Source organism: Podarcis pityusensis (genome assembly GCF_964106645.2).
Source record: "Podarcis pityusensis genome assembly, chromosome: 5".
In the NCBI taxonomy this organism is placed as follows: domain Eukaryota; kingdom Metazoa; phylum Chordata; class Lepidosauria; order Squamata; family Lacertidae; genus Podarcis; species Podarcis pityusensis.
Window position 1 is genome coordinate 74,306,623 of NC_138032.1, and position 18,490 is coordinate 74,325,112.

The 18,490-nt window shown below is 40.6% G+C and overlaps 1 protein-coding gene across 2 annotated transcripts in view; it reads right to left on the minus strand.

Moving 5' to 3' along the window:
- CABCOCO1 (ciliary associated calcium binding coiled-coil 1) overlaps nucleotides 1–18,490 on the minus strand; it is a 54,259-nt gene that overhangs the window by 26,669 nt on the left and 9,100 nt on the right. For both annotated transcript variants that reach the window (XM_081005069.1, XM_081005070.1), the window contains exons 2-5: nucleotides 16,888–16,988; nucleotides 16,151–16,320; nucleotides 13,888–14,032; nucleotides 7,493–7,565 (exon numbers count right to left, since the gene is read on the minus strand). In XM_081005069.1, the coding sequence (XP_080861195.1) occupies nucleotides 7,493–7,565; nucleotides 13,888–14,032; nucleotides 16,151–16,320; nucleotides 16,888–16,988 (489 nt within the window). The remainder of the gene's footprint in view (nucleotides 1–7,492; nucleotides 7,566–13,887; nucleotides 14,033–16,150; nucleotides 16,321–16,887; nucleotides 16,989–18,490) is intronic.

Sequence of the window (18,490 nt, forward strand, 5' to 3'; positions counted from 1 at the left end):
GCTTTGTCTTTTTCCAAAGAGTAAATTTCTAAACAAATACAATATCTTCAAGGCATGTATCTGACGGGCATTTTGACAGAAAAGCATTTCCAGAGAGAGTAATGAGAAAGATGTTCCTGAAACTCCCACATGAGGGCACTCTAGTGCCCTCTGGTAAGAAATGTCTGAAGAGCAACTTAATCTTTATGCAATATCACTTTTTAAACCAATTTCGACTGTACTCAAAATTTAAATGAGCACGTACACACACCTACAGATCTCCAATAACAGAGGCAGGTGAAAGAATAATTCCATTAAATATTCTCTTTGAAGAACAATCATTATGGGTTAATTTAGTCTTTCCTCTATGTAAACGCTTGAAATAGGAATCCAAAATCCTGTAGAGATTCAAAAGCTAACAAGTGGTTTCTATTAGAACAAATGAAGGACCATTAAGGGAACTGCATGAATAACACTGAAGAATTACAATGATAAATGGACACCATGAATAATGCAGTGAGGAAAACTGCATGAAAATGTTAAACAGGAATTTGAAGAACTATGGACAAGTGACCTCTTCACCTGCATTTCCCCCGTTTGTATAAAGGGGGAGACCTGAAGAATATGTACAAGTGCAAAAGCAATACTTGCACCATCAAATTCATTATTTTAAATTAAAAATGCACAGCAGCAGCATTCTACCTACCTTAGGGTTCCTTTCTACTCAGAGTTCACCTGAGAGAGCTGTAAATTACAGAAGCCCACCAGTCACAAAACGGTGGTGCCCGTCACAAAATGGCAGCAGATGGAGGCATAAACAGCTGGCAATTACATGTATCACCTTTCTACTAATTAATCCACCTTTCAAAATTGCTAAATTCTTTGCCACAGAGTTCTCCGTATTGCAAGGAGTTCCGTAGCTCAGCTTTCCTCAAACATGGTCCACTGTACCAAATGTACTAAGAAAGCCAAAGGACTCAATACAGAAGAATTTTCCATGTCAACTGCCCAATTACTTATGCAAGATGGCTTTCGGGTAACAAACCAGCTGATCAATACAGTGGTACCTCTGGTTGCGAACGGGATCCGCTCCGGAGTCCCGTTTGCAACATGAGCAGAACGTAACCTGCATCTGCGGGTTGCGATTTGCCGCGTCTGTGCATGTGCGTGACATCATTTTGCTCGTCTGTGCATGCGTGAGCGACAAAACCCGGAAGTAACCCTTTCCAGTACTTCCAGATTGCCACGGGCACAACCTGAAAAAACGTATCATGAAGCAAACGCAACACGAGGTATGACTATACGGGCCTGCGTATTGGCCAAATTTTGGTAGTGCAGGCCAAGTCTGTGTGCCTCATCAGAATCAAGTCATGGAAGAAAGCAGTCTTTCTTTTTTGGTCAACCTCTTGTTCACCAGCAGCAAGGCCAAGACAGAGGAGCTGACAGATGTGGAGGCCACGTCATTCAAGTTGGGAAAGAAATCAGGAGCAAGGAGAGCCCTTGGTGGTCTTCCAGCCCATCTGATTGCATGTCTCCCCACGGCCAAACATCTAGTGCCCCAAAACTACTTGAATTAACTACAACATGTTCCATTCTCCTTGACAGACACATCTCCAACTTATTATTATTATTTATTCAATTTCTACACAACCCTTCAACAAACAAAAACAATACCTCTCAATTTAAAAGATCATACATTGTTTAATTAGCTGAAGTCCTGGGAGAAGAGGAATGTTTTTGCCTGGCACCTAAAGATATGCAACAAAGGTACCAGGTGAGCCTCCCTCCATTCCACAAATGGGGAGCCACCACAGAAAAGCCCCATTCTCGTGTTGCCGCCTTCCAGAATTCTTGTGGAGGAGGCACATGAAGAAGGGCCTCAGATGTTGATCACAGGGTCTGAGTTAGTTCATATGGGGAGACGCAGTCCTTGAGATATTACAGACCTGAGCCATTTAAGGCTTAATAGGTCAAAGTCAGCACTTTGAATTGGGCCCAGAAACAGCCAGTGCAGTCTGGCTAGGATTGGCATTATATGCTCAAACCATCTTGCCCTTGGTGAGCAGAGGTGGAGACAAAATAGCACAGTGTTATTAGCATCCTTTCTGCTTCAGGATGAGCAGTTCAAAACTAGGACACTGGCAATATCATGGCCTCTTCTTTCTCTCCCAGACTGTGTCAACTACAAACACAGGAAAAGTCAGCTCAAATTCTGAACTCACTGACCTTTGTATAAAATTCATTTCTTTAATTAGAAGGAAGACAAACATGGAGGAGAGTTTCTGCTCTGAGATTTAAGAGCATGCTCAAAGCGGGTTTGAAACTCATGGGTTTCTACATGCCACTCCTTCTCTTGGCATTGCTAAATATTTCCATTGTCTTATGTTTTGATTATTCAGTCAGTCCAAACCCTATGCCAAATGTACCCGGATTAACAAACCACAAATATTTAACTCTGAATATTTCTTTCATTTCAAAGAGCGAGCCCATATTAATAGTCTGTGTTCTCATTGTATATATCTTATCTTTTTTATTGAAATATAAATAATTCCTTAGGTAGAGTTTCATAAATATACAGATGTATATTACAGGGCTAGCCATATGGTAGCAATTTAAATAGTAACACACACTCATTTCCCAGCTGTAGTTATTCAGTGGGTATGACCTCTATTTTCACATTAAATATAACTCATTGCTGGTACAATAATTTTCAGCTAATATGGGAAAATGTCCATTGACTTGCACGTAATTGGATAGCACAATACCAGCTAGCTTACTCTGGAATCACCCACAGCTGTAGGTAAATATAGCTTGAAGTGAGACTTTGTTATGAGAACAATGAATAATAATAATAATAATAATAATAAATTTTATTTATATCCCGCCCTCCCCAGCCAAAGCCAGGCTCAGGGCGGCTAACAACAAACAAATAATCAAACAATCAAATAATCCAACATTCTAAAACATTTCATTATAAAAATTAATTAAAATCAAATTAATGGCAACCGTTCAGCAAAGTTCTGTGCAGGTTGCCCCTCACCTAGCCACTGTGATCCACGCGACGGTCACCTCCAGACTGGATTATTGTAACTCGCTCTACGTGGGGCTGCCCTTGAGACTGACCCAGAAACTCCAGCGGGTGCAGAATGCCGCGGCGAGACTCCTTATGGGGTCTTCGCTGCGAGATCACATTCATCCGGTACTATACCAGCTGCACTGGCTCCCGGTGGAGTACAGGATCAGGTTTAAGGTGCTGGTTTTAACCTTTAAAGCCCTATACAGCCTAGGACCCTCGTACCTACGGGACCACCTCTCCTGGTATGCCCCACAGAGGAACCTACGGTCTGCAAATAAAAACATCCTGAAGGTCCCAGGCCTCAGAGAGGTTAGGCTGGCCTCAACTAGAGCCAGGGCTTTCTCGGCTGCGGCTCCAATCTGGTGGAATGCTCTATCACAAGAGACTAGGGCCCTGCGGGACCTGACATCTTTCCGCAAGGCCTGCAAGACAGAGTTGTTCCACCAGGCCTTTGGTCAGGGCCCAGCCTGACTCCCTCCTCTGGCAACCTGCACAGAACTTTGCTGAACGGTTGCCATTAATTTTGATTTTAATTATCAGAGAGATTTCTGATATATAAAGATAAAAAATGTATTTTCTAGTTTGTAAAAATAATGTATATGCTGAAGTGAATATTTCATAACTGTTGTGAATATTAATACAGAACAATGTGTGTATACCAGAAGGTGTTTTTTTTTTGGGGGGGGGGTGAAATTAGGGTGATCCCAAGATGTGGCTTTACTGTAGAATTAGCACAGCTCATGTACACAAGCTTTTTTTTCCCACCCTGCAGATGATCTCATCATCAAAATGTCAAAATGTATTTGTTTTTACATTAAATCAGGGTTTACTCTTATCACATATAATCATTTAAGTAAAAATGAACCATTATATTTCCATAGTCTTTGCTGGTGTGGAAACCAGTTAGAATATTTTGGGGGCTGGTAGCTTATTACGTAGGTGTTCCCTGGGAGGTGCTTATCACCACACTCTAATTTTCATTTACTTCCCAACTAAACACAACCTAGCCATATTGCTTCTGTTCGTCCGAACAATGTTAAGTATGCATATTTCCAGCTGCATGCTAGGCACATCAGTCAACAACCCAGTTCAGAAGATCTCAGTTCATACATTGGGATTAAAAAAAATTAATGAAGAGTTCTTGCGCAAGAAAAACGTACCAAATGAAGACTTGTTGAAAGCAACACACGGATAATACCCACAACAACCCAGCTTCAGCTTCTAATTTTTCAAACTAACTCCTTTTAAGTAAGGCTTTCTAATCAGCCAATTTGGGGAACAGGCAGGGGGGAACAACTTTTCCTGTAACAATTTCACATGAACAAGTGATATATTCCAAATGAAATAAAATCAGGGTTGGGGAGAGTCCAAGTATGGTTATACTCAAGACAGAAATAAGTTAATGTAAATAGTTACTATTTTGTGAAGGTAACTCCAGCGTATGATATCGGGTGACTATAAATTTAATGACAGAGCACATGTAATATTATATATAAAAAATTACACACACCCCTTGCAATCTGACTCTATGACATCTCTAAGCCCTGGGCAGAATGCTCTGGAAACTTTTTCTGCTCTTGAGAGTTTGAAAATAAACTCATATCATTGGAACTTGTGCACAGAGGTTTCTGTGGACTGTGTCCAAGGTATGAAATTCCTTCAGAAATCCAGTCAGCTGGGCCGTAAAAGGTTGATTATTCCATCACACTGATTGAAGCAAGAAGGGATAAAACTACATTTACCAACCACATTATTTTTTATTAGGAAATGTTTCAAAGCAAACACCATTCCAATTTTTTTTAAAGGCTTGTTCCATTCAAGAACAGCATGAACATGTAACCATCAAGGCTGCATTTGTAAATGTTCCCAAAACTCCCCCCGCCCCAGGCACGCAGTAATACATCACCCTAAGTAAAATAAATTAGCTGAGCCCCCCCCCAACAGAAAATAATAAAAGCTTCTATGCAATTAATGTCTTAGCAATGTAAACATTTGTTATGAGATCTGACATATGTTAATGGAAATTGCTTTGCTGAATTTCTGCATTCAGCATTCCTCCATTTGTGCTCTGTGAATAAGTAGGCTAAGCCAATGTTATATTAAATAAGCAAATTCTGTACCTGAGACAGAAATGAATGCCAAGGCTCGAAGCAACCATTTCCTGGGGTAGAGGCGGAACAGTTATTCTCAGTGTGCAGTGCAATCCTATGCATGTTTACTCAGAAGTAAGTCCCACTGTGTGATTAGGACTACGGCCTACATTTAGAGTCCATGGGCTCTTTGGATCCCCAGAGGTCTTCTGTATTTACATGCTTAAAATATCCCAGAAAATGTGAAGATGAACCATTTTGTTCCTGCAGTCAACCTGCCCCGACAATTTATGAGATTGTCAAATGTTAGTCCCCCCTCTCCAAGAACTAGAATTTGGTCCAGAGACAAAAAATATCTGTAGCGATGTTAAATTACACCTGCTTAAAAGATTGTAAGGCACTGGGAGACAGGGGTGTCAGGGAATTCCAGTGAAATTGAAAAGGAAGTGGAAACTGCTACAGTTGGCGTGTTTGTCTGTGGTCCAGAATGGAAATCAGTCAAATCACTATGACTGGTGTCCATTGTTTTAAGTCCGTAAATGAAATGTCATTAATGACTTTCTTACATTGTTTAGAAGTTTCATTTGCATGGAAATGAATGTGAGTTACATGTGTCACATAATTACTTAAGTTATTTAAATGTTCGACTTCCGAGGTACAACTGTACTAATCCAGAGTATTTGTGCCTTGTGTTGAGCACTTGGGACAGAAACTGGGAATTCTGCCACCCCACTGTCCTGACTGATCTAATGAAGGTCATCTTGGATTTGATGCTGTAGACCCCCAGAATGCTGGTTCTGGGGACTACAAAATTCATGCTTAGGCCACCTTGTTTATGGGGTGGGGTGAGAGCTCATGACTTCATCACTACCATAACATGCCATCAGCTGAGTACATGTACCAGACCACATTCTTGAATGTGCTTTTCTCAACTGTACAGGATGTTGACAATTTGAAGTGGGGGCTATATTCCCTTGTACAGCTCAGATAATTTCCAGCTGAGGATCAGTATTTTAGTGACTTTATCCATGGGTGTTGAAGCTACTGAAATGGTTTGCCATAGAGGTTAATGGAATCTGATGGATTCCTGAGGATTCTGGAGGATTTTCTGCCTGATATGGCAGGTGTTCCCCTCAAAGCCCTAGCTGCTCTTTAGTAAAATTAGCCAAATAAGAGACACCGTCCAGATTGGATTTTGGGTCCCCGCCTGCAAAAAAACCCCCACTGGATTTATTTCAATGGCAAATTATTTCTATAAAGCATTCCCTGCTAAACCATTAAAGAAACTTGACGGTTACTGGACAAATGCTACCTGTTGCTAGCTAAATGCCAAGTTATACCTTCTCGCAAGAGTTTGACATTCATAGTCTGACAGTTTTCTTTTGCAATGGCTTTTTTTTCCTCGTTAGACAAACTGAATTATGATGGTTAGCGCTCAGCAGGGTAGTAGTGACATTTATTATTTGCCCGCTCCCTTTAAAACTGCCTTCTCATTGGCTAAAAAATAGTTCAAGCCATCATTTTTAGGAAGAGATCATTTTAAAAGTCTCTGTGGGGGAGGGGGAATCATGTGTTTCACATATTTAAAGTATATGCAGCTTTATCATCTAAAAATAGAAGTGCGGTCCAAAGGTGTGATATGTGAACAGGACAGACCCATGTATGCAGTTGGAGCTCTCTTTGCAATTTCTGTCATATCAGTTCCCACTGCCAAAGATATTAGCTGCTCTTAAGAAATGGATTGCCTCCTCAGCAGTGGGAGCACCTGTGGCAGAAAAGGCAAGCTGCGCAAATTCTACTTTCCCATTTCGATTGTGGTCAGTCTTGTGACTAACCACACTAAGGCAGTGATCACACTGCTGAAATGAACAGACAAAAGATGTGGGTAACTGAAAGGGATATGGACAGACAAGACTGGAAGAGTGGCACATCAGGAATAGTGAGGAATTAGAAATTAACCAATATTATTATTGACCCCCTTCCACATGCTGATTTATCCATGAAAACAGTCACATACACATTAGCTTTAAACCTCTACAGAGCAGCCCTCAGCCATAAGCTGTATCTAAAATTCCATACATCTCCCTTATAAATGATGTCAATGAAGATATTATTGACAAGACAGCAAGAAGTCTAGCCAACAATGGCGTATTTAGTCTTCTAAATTTCAAATTTCTGAGGAGACAGGCATTACTGCATTTCTCTTTTATTCTTTCATCTGCAATTCTATGCTGTTAACACTTGAGCTATTGTGACACAAAGTTGCTTTGAGCTATAGAAAACAGATGCCAGCGAACATGCATTAAAACATTCCACTTAATCAGTTCCAGTCATACAAATTACTTACCTCATCTCCCAACACAATTTCTTCCCTGGGAGTGTAGAAAAGAAATTCATATAGTGTATAATGTTGGAATATGCTGGAAGACAAGAACATTGACACTTCATTATGCGGGGGATGGGGAATCCATTTAGAAAATATATTTTGGGAGGAAACTAGGGCCATTTTGATTCACAAGGAAAACATTGCCCTAGCAAGACTGTACTCTTCTAGCTAGATTTTTGGGAAGTATATCTGGTTTTCCCCCCTTACATTTCCATTGTCCCACCATATTCCTGCTTTACAAAATTTTTGTGGGGCAGGTTCTGTCTTTGATTTGTAAAGATGTGTGTGGGTTTTTTTAAAAATAGATTTCTTATGGTTTTTGTAATTGGCTTTACTGTATATGTTGTGCTGTACGTTGCTCTGGGTCACTTCCGTAAGTAAAACAACTAAACAACAACAGCAACAGCAGCAACAACAATGAATATCAGAACTCAAGATAGGACAGATTTCCAACTTTATTTAGATAGATTCTTCTATACAAACCTAGCAAGGCAATCAAAGAATGTATCAAAGGTCATAGTCTCCAATATACTGAAATTTGGAATGTTAGCACAAGTGTTATTTTAAATTAATTCTGATGCTGAGAGATATACCTCACTTTCAAACATTATTTTTTTTTTTAGTCTTTGCTGTTTTTCTCGGTGATCAAGTGGTACAAATTGTCTTTTTCTATTATAGTCCATCTGTTTGTGGGTAGGGGACTTATTCTGGTGAGATCACAATGCTAAGAAAAGGTGACTCACGGCCATAGCAACATGAAAACATTATGACATCAGAGAGTGTGAAAATAGTTGCAGCAGATGCATGGCCAGAAGACTCACTTGGACGTACTGATGGAAGCAATGCAGTCAGCAGCAGTCACAGTGCGTTTCTGCAATCCTTATCACTGCTCCCTCTGGATGATATAACACAACACCACCTGTGAATGCTTTCCCTCAAGCACGACTTAAAGAAAAGCTTGATGGGCAAACTTTTCAATAGTGTGCATCAATAGCGGGCATCAGGGACACTGCAGTGTAGTTAGAAATAGCTCGTACCTCTAAGTCAGAGAATGGAACATACAGCAGAGTTCTAAAGAAACAGAAGCCCTTTGTGAACATCACAGAGCCAGGGGGATGCAGTGGAGAGGCTAGGACTGGGGACTCCAGTTCAAATCCCCACCCAGCCATGAAAGTTCACTGGGTGTCATTGAACCAATCACCATCTATGAGCACTAATCTATCTCATAGGAATGTTGTGATTTTATATACACACACACACACACACACACACACACACACACACACACGGTTCAGCCATCTACACAACCTTGATCTCCTTGGAGTAAAGGTAGGATAGAATTGCTTTACTTTTATTAAGTTTTATTTATTATTATAACAAGAACTTTCATGTATATATATTAAAACCCCTCATGAACTCCTGGTCCTAGTTTTTTGATTTTGAAAATTACCGCTACAGAAATACTTTATACCTTGGCTATGTCTCTCAGACCAAAGACATGCTCATTTGTGTAACTGAATACACCCTTTTGGATTCAGGGAGGCGAGGGGAATGCGTATGTGTAGGCCAAATTATTACTGTCCTGGTTCTCAAGGAGCTTCATCGAGCCACATTTCTATCAAATCATGTAACTTGGACAACATACATATTTCTCCTCCAAAACAGTACAAAATTTCCTTTCCTTTCTTTTTTTAAGGGACACAATGGAATACACTTGGCATTCCTTTCTGCCGTTACTGATGGTTAGACTTTTGGCACGACAAGACAAATGGTTACACATGTGAATGAAGTTACAGGGTAGGGCTTTTTATGACACCTTGCAAGGATCTGAAAGTGATTAATGCCAACATGTTTCCCCAGCTTAACTGTTTCCTGAAAGAAAATGTCAAGAGATATGTTGATGCTTGCTTGCCTGCCTCCGGAGACAAGATGAAAAAAGGGGGGGAAAGAAAAACACTGTCATATTTTAGCAGACGTGAAGGCATCATCAGAGCTTCTGTGTGGATTGTGCCTCTATATTCAGGCATTTCTCCTTGTTTTTATTACAGTTCTCAGATGTTTATAACAAAGCTTCCTCCAGGGGGGAAAAAAAGGTTTTAAGAGCTGAAGCACCAAATACTCATTTTGAGGAAGGAAAAATACCTTAGCTCCATCACTGAAAATATATACAGAAGTACAGCCTTTGCATCCAGCATCCCTGGCAGCTGTTGATGACTTAAGTGTCCTGGCAGAACCCACTGTCGACCTTAAACTCATTTCTGACATTCTGTTCGGCATTAGGGACTCCATTCTAACAGCACATTATTACCCCAATGCAGAAGCAGGCCAGGCCACTGTAGGAAATTAAAATGATGGACCCCAGACCAGGAATTCTGTGATTCTATGCCACCTCTGCAGCTCTAACAGTAAGGTAGCTATGACCTGTTTTAACCTTCCTGAGCACAAATGCAATGAGAAGGAACAGGAAGGTTAAAACAGGCCATAGCCACCTTACTGTTAGAGCTGCAGAGGTGGAATAGAATCATAGAGTTGTAGAGTTGGAAGGGGGCAGAGGGTCATCTAGTCCAACCCCCTGCAGTACAGGAATCTCCACTTAAGCATCCGTGTCAGGCCCAGAACAGGTGCTACTCCACTGCCCTGGTGATCCAGATGCAACTTCTAGTGAAGGAAGGCATGCTGTCTTTCAAGAGACATCCAATCCCAAGCCAGTTCAGGGACTGGCCTGGGATCATTTTCCTGCAGTTTTTTGCTGTTATATTTTTTATTGCTTTTACATTTTCAAAAGAAATTTCCAATATCAATACTAATTTTCAATTCCCCCCCCCCCCGTTGACTTCCCTCAGTTTCCATTTCTAGTTTATTACCTCAAATGATACATTCTGCTGTTTGTATATGGGATAATTTTCCTGCAGTTTGGACAGCACACAAGCAGCAAACAAGCAACAAATGGAAGGATGCAAAGTGAGAGAGCTGGTGGGAGTGGTCCACCCCTTTTCTCCCTCAGGAAGTAGCTCTTGACCAGTTTTCCTGACCGGAAAAATGCATCTATCAAGTCTGCTGTTGTACGCAGTTCCCCGTTTCATTGTTCTTTTACAATTCCAAACAGCTTTCACCCTGATATTTATGCTAGACATTTATGTTCTGTTGGTTTGTTTTTCAAATTGCTAGTTTCGATGTCCGTTTACATCAAACACATTTCTTTTGCCAGTATTGTTGTGGCAATGTGTGATTATGTTTCATGTTATGTTTTCATTTTTTTATGGCTTGTAATATGTCATAAATTGTGCTTTAACAGGTTGTGAGCCACTTTGTGTGAAGGAAACTGCGAAAGGTGGCCTATATATAAATAAAATGTGGCAGCTGATTGGAGGCTTTGTGCTCAAAAGCAGCATACCTCCAAATACCTGGGAGAGGTTGTTGCCTTTGCATGTGACGTTCCTGGGAACATTTGTCTTTCAGAGAATGACAGAACTGCTGAGTTGGAAGGGACCCAGGGAATCATCTAGTCCAACCCCCCTGAAATGCAGGAATCTTAACATGACAGATGGCCACCCAACCTCTGCTTAAAAACCTCCAAGGAAGGAGAGTTCACCACCTCTCGTGGGAGTCTGTTCCACTGTTGAACAACTCCTACTATCAAAAAGTTCATCCTGATACAGTGGTGCCCCGCAAGACGAATGCCTCGCAAGACGGAAAACTCGCTAGACGAAAGAGTTTTCCGTTTTGGAGGTGCTTCGCAAAACGAATCTGCTATGGGCTTGCTTCGCAAGACGAAAATGTCTTGCGAGTTCCTGCGTTTTTTTTTTCCTTTCCCCCCTCTTTTTCTAAGTCGCTAAGCCGCTTATCTGCTTATCCGATAAGCTGATAAGCTGCTAAAAGCCGCTAAAAGCCGCTAATAGCGCTAATCCGCTAATCCGTCAATGGGCTTGCTTCGCAAGACGAAAAAACCGCTAGACGAAGAGACTCCCAGAACGGATTCTTTTCGTCTTGCGAGGCACCACTGTATTTAGCCAGAATCTACTTTCTCGTAACTTGAAGTCATTGGTTTGGGTCCTAGAGGAGAAAACAAGGTTGCTCCATCCTACATGTGACAGCCCTTTAGAGATTTGAAGATGGCTACTGTATTTCCCTTTCCGTCTCCTCTTTACCAGGCTAAACATAATTTCATCAACCATTCCTCATAAAATTTGCTTTCCAGATCCTGTATAATCTTGGTTGCCCTCCTCTGCACACATTCCAGTTTGTCAATATCCTTTTTAGTGGTGCCCAGAACCAGACACAGTACTCTAGTTGCAGTTTGACCGAGGCAGAATAGAGTGGGACTATTGCAGTTGTGATCCAGCCAGACATTTATTTTGTATTTGCATTAGTTGCCCTGCACCAATGCTAGTATACCTCTGAATAGATGCTTCTTGGGAGAAACTGAACACTTTGTTAATTGCAACTGTTAATGACATTTGATTTCACAAAGGAGGACTGCAACCCCAAGTGGGCAGTTAAGTAAAAAATAAAAAGGGACACCCCCCCACACCTGAAAATATTAATTTAAGACACATGCAAATATAATTAAAAAGCCAATTAATTAAAAAAACAACCTGATGATTAACATGTTTTTTTAACAAAAACTGCAAATGTAACAATAAAAGAAAACAAAGAATCAAAAATGTAATAATCTGAATAAAATGTAACAACAAAAATGTAACAACAAAAATGTAATAAATTGATTAAGATTACACCACTCTCCCACCTAGAAATATACTTTGCCCCTTCTGTGCTCTTCCAAAGAAAAAAAATCTGATGCTGCCACTGCTTGTACTATAAGAATTAATGCCCGAGTTCCCAATCTTTACTCTTTAGTTGTGAACCTCCCAGAAGCTCAGAGTTGATTCAGGGAGGTTTACTACTACAAAGGTTGGGTATCTCCATCTAATCCAATGCACGAAATAAGTAAAACTGTACACACCCTTGTCTCCTTGTCCCTGTCTCCTCTTCTTTGTCATCCTTAAACATAGACTGAATTTAAAATGTGTAAAGTCCCCCCATGTTTCGTTGGCCAGAAACTGTGGCAAGAATCTGCATAAGAGGTATTAACTAGATGGCGATCCCAGAAGTCTCTTAGTAGATTTCATTTAGTTTAAGATGAACTTTACAAATAGCTTGCTTATTGACTTTTGCCTTCTGGTGAGATTGCTGTCTATTATCTCACAAAAATATTGAGGGGGAGGAGTGTTATAGTCACTGTAATATTAACCTTGATAGAGCTAACTTGTAGTTTTTTACTTTCTCCACTCTGCCCTCTTCAGGTAGTTACTGTATTTCCTCTTAGCTCAGTATTTTCTAACCAGTATCTGCCAGTGTGGTTAGATATTTGTTCACCAACTTTATTCCTATCTCTGGAAGAGCAAAGAAAGACTTTGAAGGAACCTGGGTCAAACTAATATTGTTAATACTGCTTACTAACGTGGCAAGATGAACATACAGTGGAGATATTTTTGAAGCTTCAAACATTTATATTAGGGTTCACAGGCAGGGAACTCATGCCTGACCTAAAGTCAAGCATTTTGTTTTGAACTGTAGTGGGAACACATCATCTGGGAAATGCTGAAATGTAGACGCCAAAACTGAACTTCAGACAGCTCACCGTGATTCAAGACATTGGACATTGCTACTAATCAACGTGAGTAAGGATATAAATATCAGAGAGAAATTGTATGTGAGGTTCTTCCCATCAAGACCTCCTTGACTTTGTGCTTTTTTGTCACTGTTATATGCACCCATATCATATTTTGTTATCCTGTGAATTTGATATTTTGAAGTAAATTAGTTTTTATTTTTAAAAGGACCTCTTTTTCCCATTTAACTTGGTTTTATATTTTAATGGCTGTATGATACCTATCAGGACCCTCAGAAAATACAGATGTATGTCACATAAGTAACCCAAAACATGGTTTATTAGCTGATGTGGTGTGAGGGCTTATTATTATAAATGACTATTATTATTACTACATTTCTTTTATATCCCACCTTTCCTCTATAGAGCTGAAGGGGGCATGGATGGCTCTCCCCCTCCCCATTTTATCAACACAACAATACTGTGGTGTAGGTTATGCCACGACAACCCTGTGAGGTAGGTTGTGCTGTGAGACTAACTGGCCCAAGGTTGCTCGCTGAACTACATGGTTGAGAGTCTATTTGAACCCTGGTCTCCCAAGTCCTAATCCAACACCACTCTGCTTCTCTTATCTATAAGAAGCTATACTTATTCATAAGAGGCATCTATGACATCTGAACACTGCGTGCATTTGGTACGGTGCATCACAGAGTGCTTCTTAACAATGAACATGTAAGATAAATACCTGATCTTCAAATAATTGATTATGGCTTTGGCTTGCTCTACTGTGAAGAACTCAAAGCCACCGCTTTTCTCCGAGTTACGTCGCCCAATTCCAGCCATTGCATTTCTGAGTTCTTGGATGTTATCTTCCAGTGTCATATGCTGAGCTGCAATGCATATCAGAAAAAACCACACAACCCACCCTCGTTTTTAACACTGAAGGTTTTAAATCAAGTGTGGAAAATAAGATCTGACAACTAGTTATTAGCTGGAAAGGCATTATGTCGCAAATCTTTTACGTACAAACAACTAGATAATTCAGCTAGATTTCACCCAGATCTCATGGCTTTCAAAGCTCAATGTATTTGCCACATTAAGAAATAAATTGCACAAGCAATTCTCCAGGCATAATCACTCCTAAATTCACTTGATTGGTGTTCAAGAGATGAATCAGATACTGAACTAAGAGAAGGCAAAAAAATAACCAAGGCAAAATCAGATAATGGCCATTTTCTTCAGGATATTAAAGTTGGGATGAGTGAATTGTCCTGTAAGAATGCACTCTAGTTCGAACTACCAAAGACAGTGAACAATACTGCTATCCCAGAGTATAGTCTTTGATGGAGGTCATATACATCTAAAAATAAATAAATAACTATGCCAGCCCCAAATAGCATGGAATTCCTTGTTAATCTAAACGAGGTGGTTGATTCAGAAAAGCAATTATGAGGCAGCCACCTCTGGAAGAACATCAGGAAGAACCAACTGGGAAAATATTCCCACAAAAGAGCAGATTGTACCTTTGGACTGAGTCTACTGAAAAGAATGTCAAGCTCTTTTTCAGAGAACTGTTTCATATTGCAAACAGATCTGCAAAGCTTTGGCTTTCAAATACTCCCATGTCAAGATTAGTTTTTATGCACAAAGGTGGCTATAGAAAAGGAGAGAGGAGCAAGCAAAGAAATGTGGGGTGGGGGGTGTTTCTGTGTGCAAGGGGAAGTTGAAAAAAATGAAGGAGGTGGCAGGGAAAAGGGGGAAAAGGTAATCATGGTGTGTGCAAGGGGGGGGGGTTCAGAATGAAAGGAGAAGGTATGGAAATGGGGGATAATCTGTGTGCAAATGAGAGTTGAGAAAAATATGAAGAGTGGTGGAGGAAAAAAGGGAGTAAATGTGAAAATAAGGGTGAAAAGGAGGTTCCAAAAAAAAAGTGGGGAGTAGGTGGCATGGAAATACAGTGGTGCCTCGCAAGACAAAATTAATCCATTCCGCGAGTCTCTTCGTCTTGCGGTTTTTTCGTCTTGCGAAGCACGGCTATTAGCGGCTTAGCGGCTTTAAGAAAAAGGAAACAAACTCGCAAGAACTCGCAAGACGTTTCGTCTTGCGAAGCAAGCCCATAGGGAAACCCTTTCGTCTAGCGAGTTTTTCGTCTTGCGAGGCATTCGTCTTGCAGGGCACCACTGTAGGGTTGAGCTTGAAACCTGGGACATGAAAGGGTCTGAAGAATTGGAAAGGATGGTGGCTTCATAACTGGGCAGAACGTGGAAAGGATGCTTGGTAGTTGCACTGTGTGGCAGGAGGAAGATGCAGAAGGTCATCATGGGAATGGTTTGTGCTCAAGGTGGATTACACAAAAGCAGGAGCACATGGACACGGGTGAAAGCGAAAACGTGTGCAAAGCAGTGACTTCAGAAATTGAGTTGGGAGGGTGAAAAGTGAATGTAATAGTTGCATGAGGAGGGAAGGGGAAGCTCCAGGGGTTAATGTGAACAGAATGACAGGGGAGTTGGTGATTGGAGCAAGTAGGGGTGCAGTCACACACACACACACACACACACATGTCTAAAAGTGCAGCAAGTTTACAATATGATGATCATGGTCGTTATCTGGTTTACATATAAATTAATTCTATTTTCAGATCCTTTCAAATAAATTAATTACAAAATACATCAACTGTATTTGATTAGTGAGAAGGTGTGCAGAAGGCTTCAAACAACATGAAACCATGGTCAGGCCTACACAGTATGTCACTGCCTTTAACTCTGCAATTTCTAGCTTCCATGCATCTTTTCAATTTACTAAGCAAAATAACAATGGCTAGTGAGTTGTATCAAAAATAAACTTACTACCTGCTGAAACTTGGGATGCTCAAAAATCATGCTTTTGCAACTCATTCTTGCTCAAAAACAAAACAGGGTTGAGAAAACAACTACTTCTAACAAAAAGTAAATTAATTTATTAAAGTGCTCAAACGGAAAACCCAAAATGCAAAATACAACAAAACTTACTCTCAATGTTATTCATCAGCATATTTAACAGAGTCAGGAGTCCTCCAAGTTGCACAGGTGTGAAGTCTAATGCTTTAGCCCACCAAAATCCAGAGACATAATAATCCAGTAATGCAGCTTGTTTCAAAGATGTCAAAGGTTCTTTCAGATTTAGGAACATTTCCATATAACTGCAATTAAAAATTGTGATTATCCAAAACTGGAGCATTAAGACCAAGCTAGGACATGTAGCTACAACAATCTTGCTTCCCATACCCTCCTTTTAAAAGAGCAGTTTAACCAGACTTTAGTAATCTGCGTAAATCCTGTTGACCTGATAGAAAACCATTATCATGTGATTCCTCACTGTAAGCACTGTACCATGAGCTCAGGCCTAATTTAGTGCAAATAAGCGTTAATTAATTACGATAACATTTTCATGTTGTCAGCTATCCAGAGCTTTGGAAAGACAGGGCATAAATTAATAAATGTAATTAACTTACTTTGATTATGTAGTCACTTTAAATAAACCCACAAGTGGAGTAACACGATAAATTCCCTTACAATGGCAATCAAACACAAGAAAGCATGAGTGTGTGGATAACTACTAGTCAAAAGATCCTAAATCAGTATAGGATTCCATTGCTCTGTCCTTTGGAAAGAATCTGGCAAAAACTGGTATAAGATGTTCAACTCAACAGAGAATAAAAATAAGAACAATATCAATCTATACTTATGGTTAAGTTCAACAGACTTACCTTTGAACTCCTGCTATATCTTGTTCCAACAAAATATTAATCTGCGTAAGGGAAAGCAATTTCCAAGCCATTGCCTCTTCTTCTTTAACAGCATCCTCATCCTGTAGAAAGCAAATTACATTACATTACAATAGCAGCCACACACACAACTTATTTATTTCAAGGATCTCTCTTCATCAATGCATAAAAAGAAACAATGGCAGCTGCCAATGCTAACTTAGCTGATTTGGGAATAGACAGATAAGTGGAAATTAATTTGTCTTACATTTGTAAATGAAATACTTCTCAGAGAACGCAACATTGCAAAGCAGAAATTCAAGTTCATACTAGTTAACAAGCTAAATTTGAATGAAACTCTTATCCCAGAGGTTATTAAACTATGGTCCAAGGACCACAAGAGGTTCAACACAGACCACCCTTTCAGGGACTTCACAAAGACGGTAATGAAAATAGACAATAAATGCTGAACGTCCCTGAAGCTTCTTTCACATACTGAAATAATAACCTATCCTAGGCATCCCCAACCTTCGGCCCTCCAGATGTTTTGGATTACAATTCCCATCATCCCTGACCACTGGTCCTGTTAGCATAGGGTTGTAGGCCAAAACATCTGGAGGGCCACAGGTTGGGGATGCCTGACCTATCCAATTCCTATAAGGTGTCTCCTCTTATCTTTCCCCCTCCAACTTCTTTTTTTTCCTTCTTGAAAAAAACCATTGAAATATTTTGCCTAGTTTCAAAATGCATCACCTAAATTTGATTATATAGATATTGATTAAGCAAAGGCGGAGGAACCCTTTTCAGCCCTAGGCCAGCATTTTCCTGTGGGAAACCTGCAGAGGAGCACATTAGGGTTGACAGATCAGGAGACCCTGTGATATCAGGGCCCTAACCCAAGACCTAGGGGGCAGCCCCTGATGATGTCATGGGGGCAGGTCCTGAAGATGGAGCTTAACTGTCTATGCTATAATTTGCAGTGAACTCCTGTCAGGCTGAAGCTTGCAATCTTTATTTATTAAAGGCACTCTTGCCCACTTGGAGATGCAGGTCTCCACCTGGCCCCTGCAGGGGGCCAAGCAAACCTGGAGACTTCAGGCCAGACCTGGAGTTTTGGCAACCCTCGATCAGGTGCCTGTGGTAGGTAGGGTCAGAGAGAAGTAGGTGTGGCCAGAAACAAAAAGTTGGTTGGGCCAGGGTAAGAGTGGTAGAGCAGCATAATGCAATTCCAACATCCCACCATGCAAACATTTCTGCACCCAAACACATTTCTACAACCTCCATGAAGGCAAGCAAGAGAGATTATCACGGTTCAACAGCACATCCCTGACACATAAAAGCACTCAAGGAGGGTATGGAGCATGGCCAATGATCTTTTGATGAAGGGTGGTATATAGATTTAATAAATAAGGAGGAGTGGCCTGGGAATTGGCTTGGGCAAAGTCCTGAGGAATGGATAGAGTGGCCTGGATGACCACATTTGGCCCCCAGGCCGGAGCTTCTCCACCCCTGCTATAAAGGAAAAGAGGCATCAATGATCAAGATAATTGGTTGTATCCAATGGAATCACCCTGTTAGTGCAAAGACATCCGCTTCCATGGTGGAA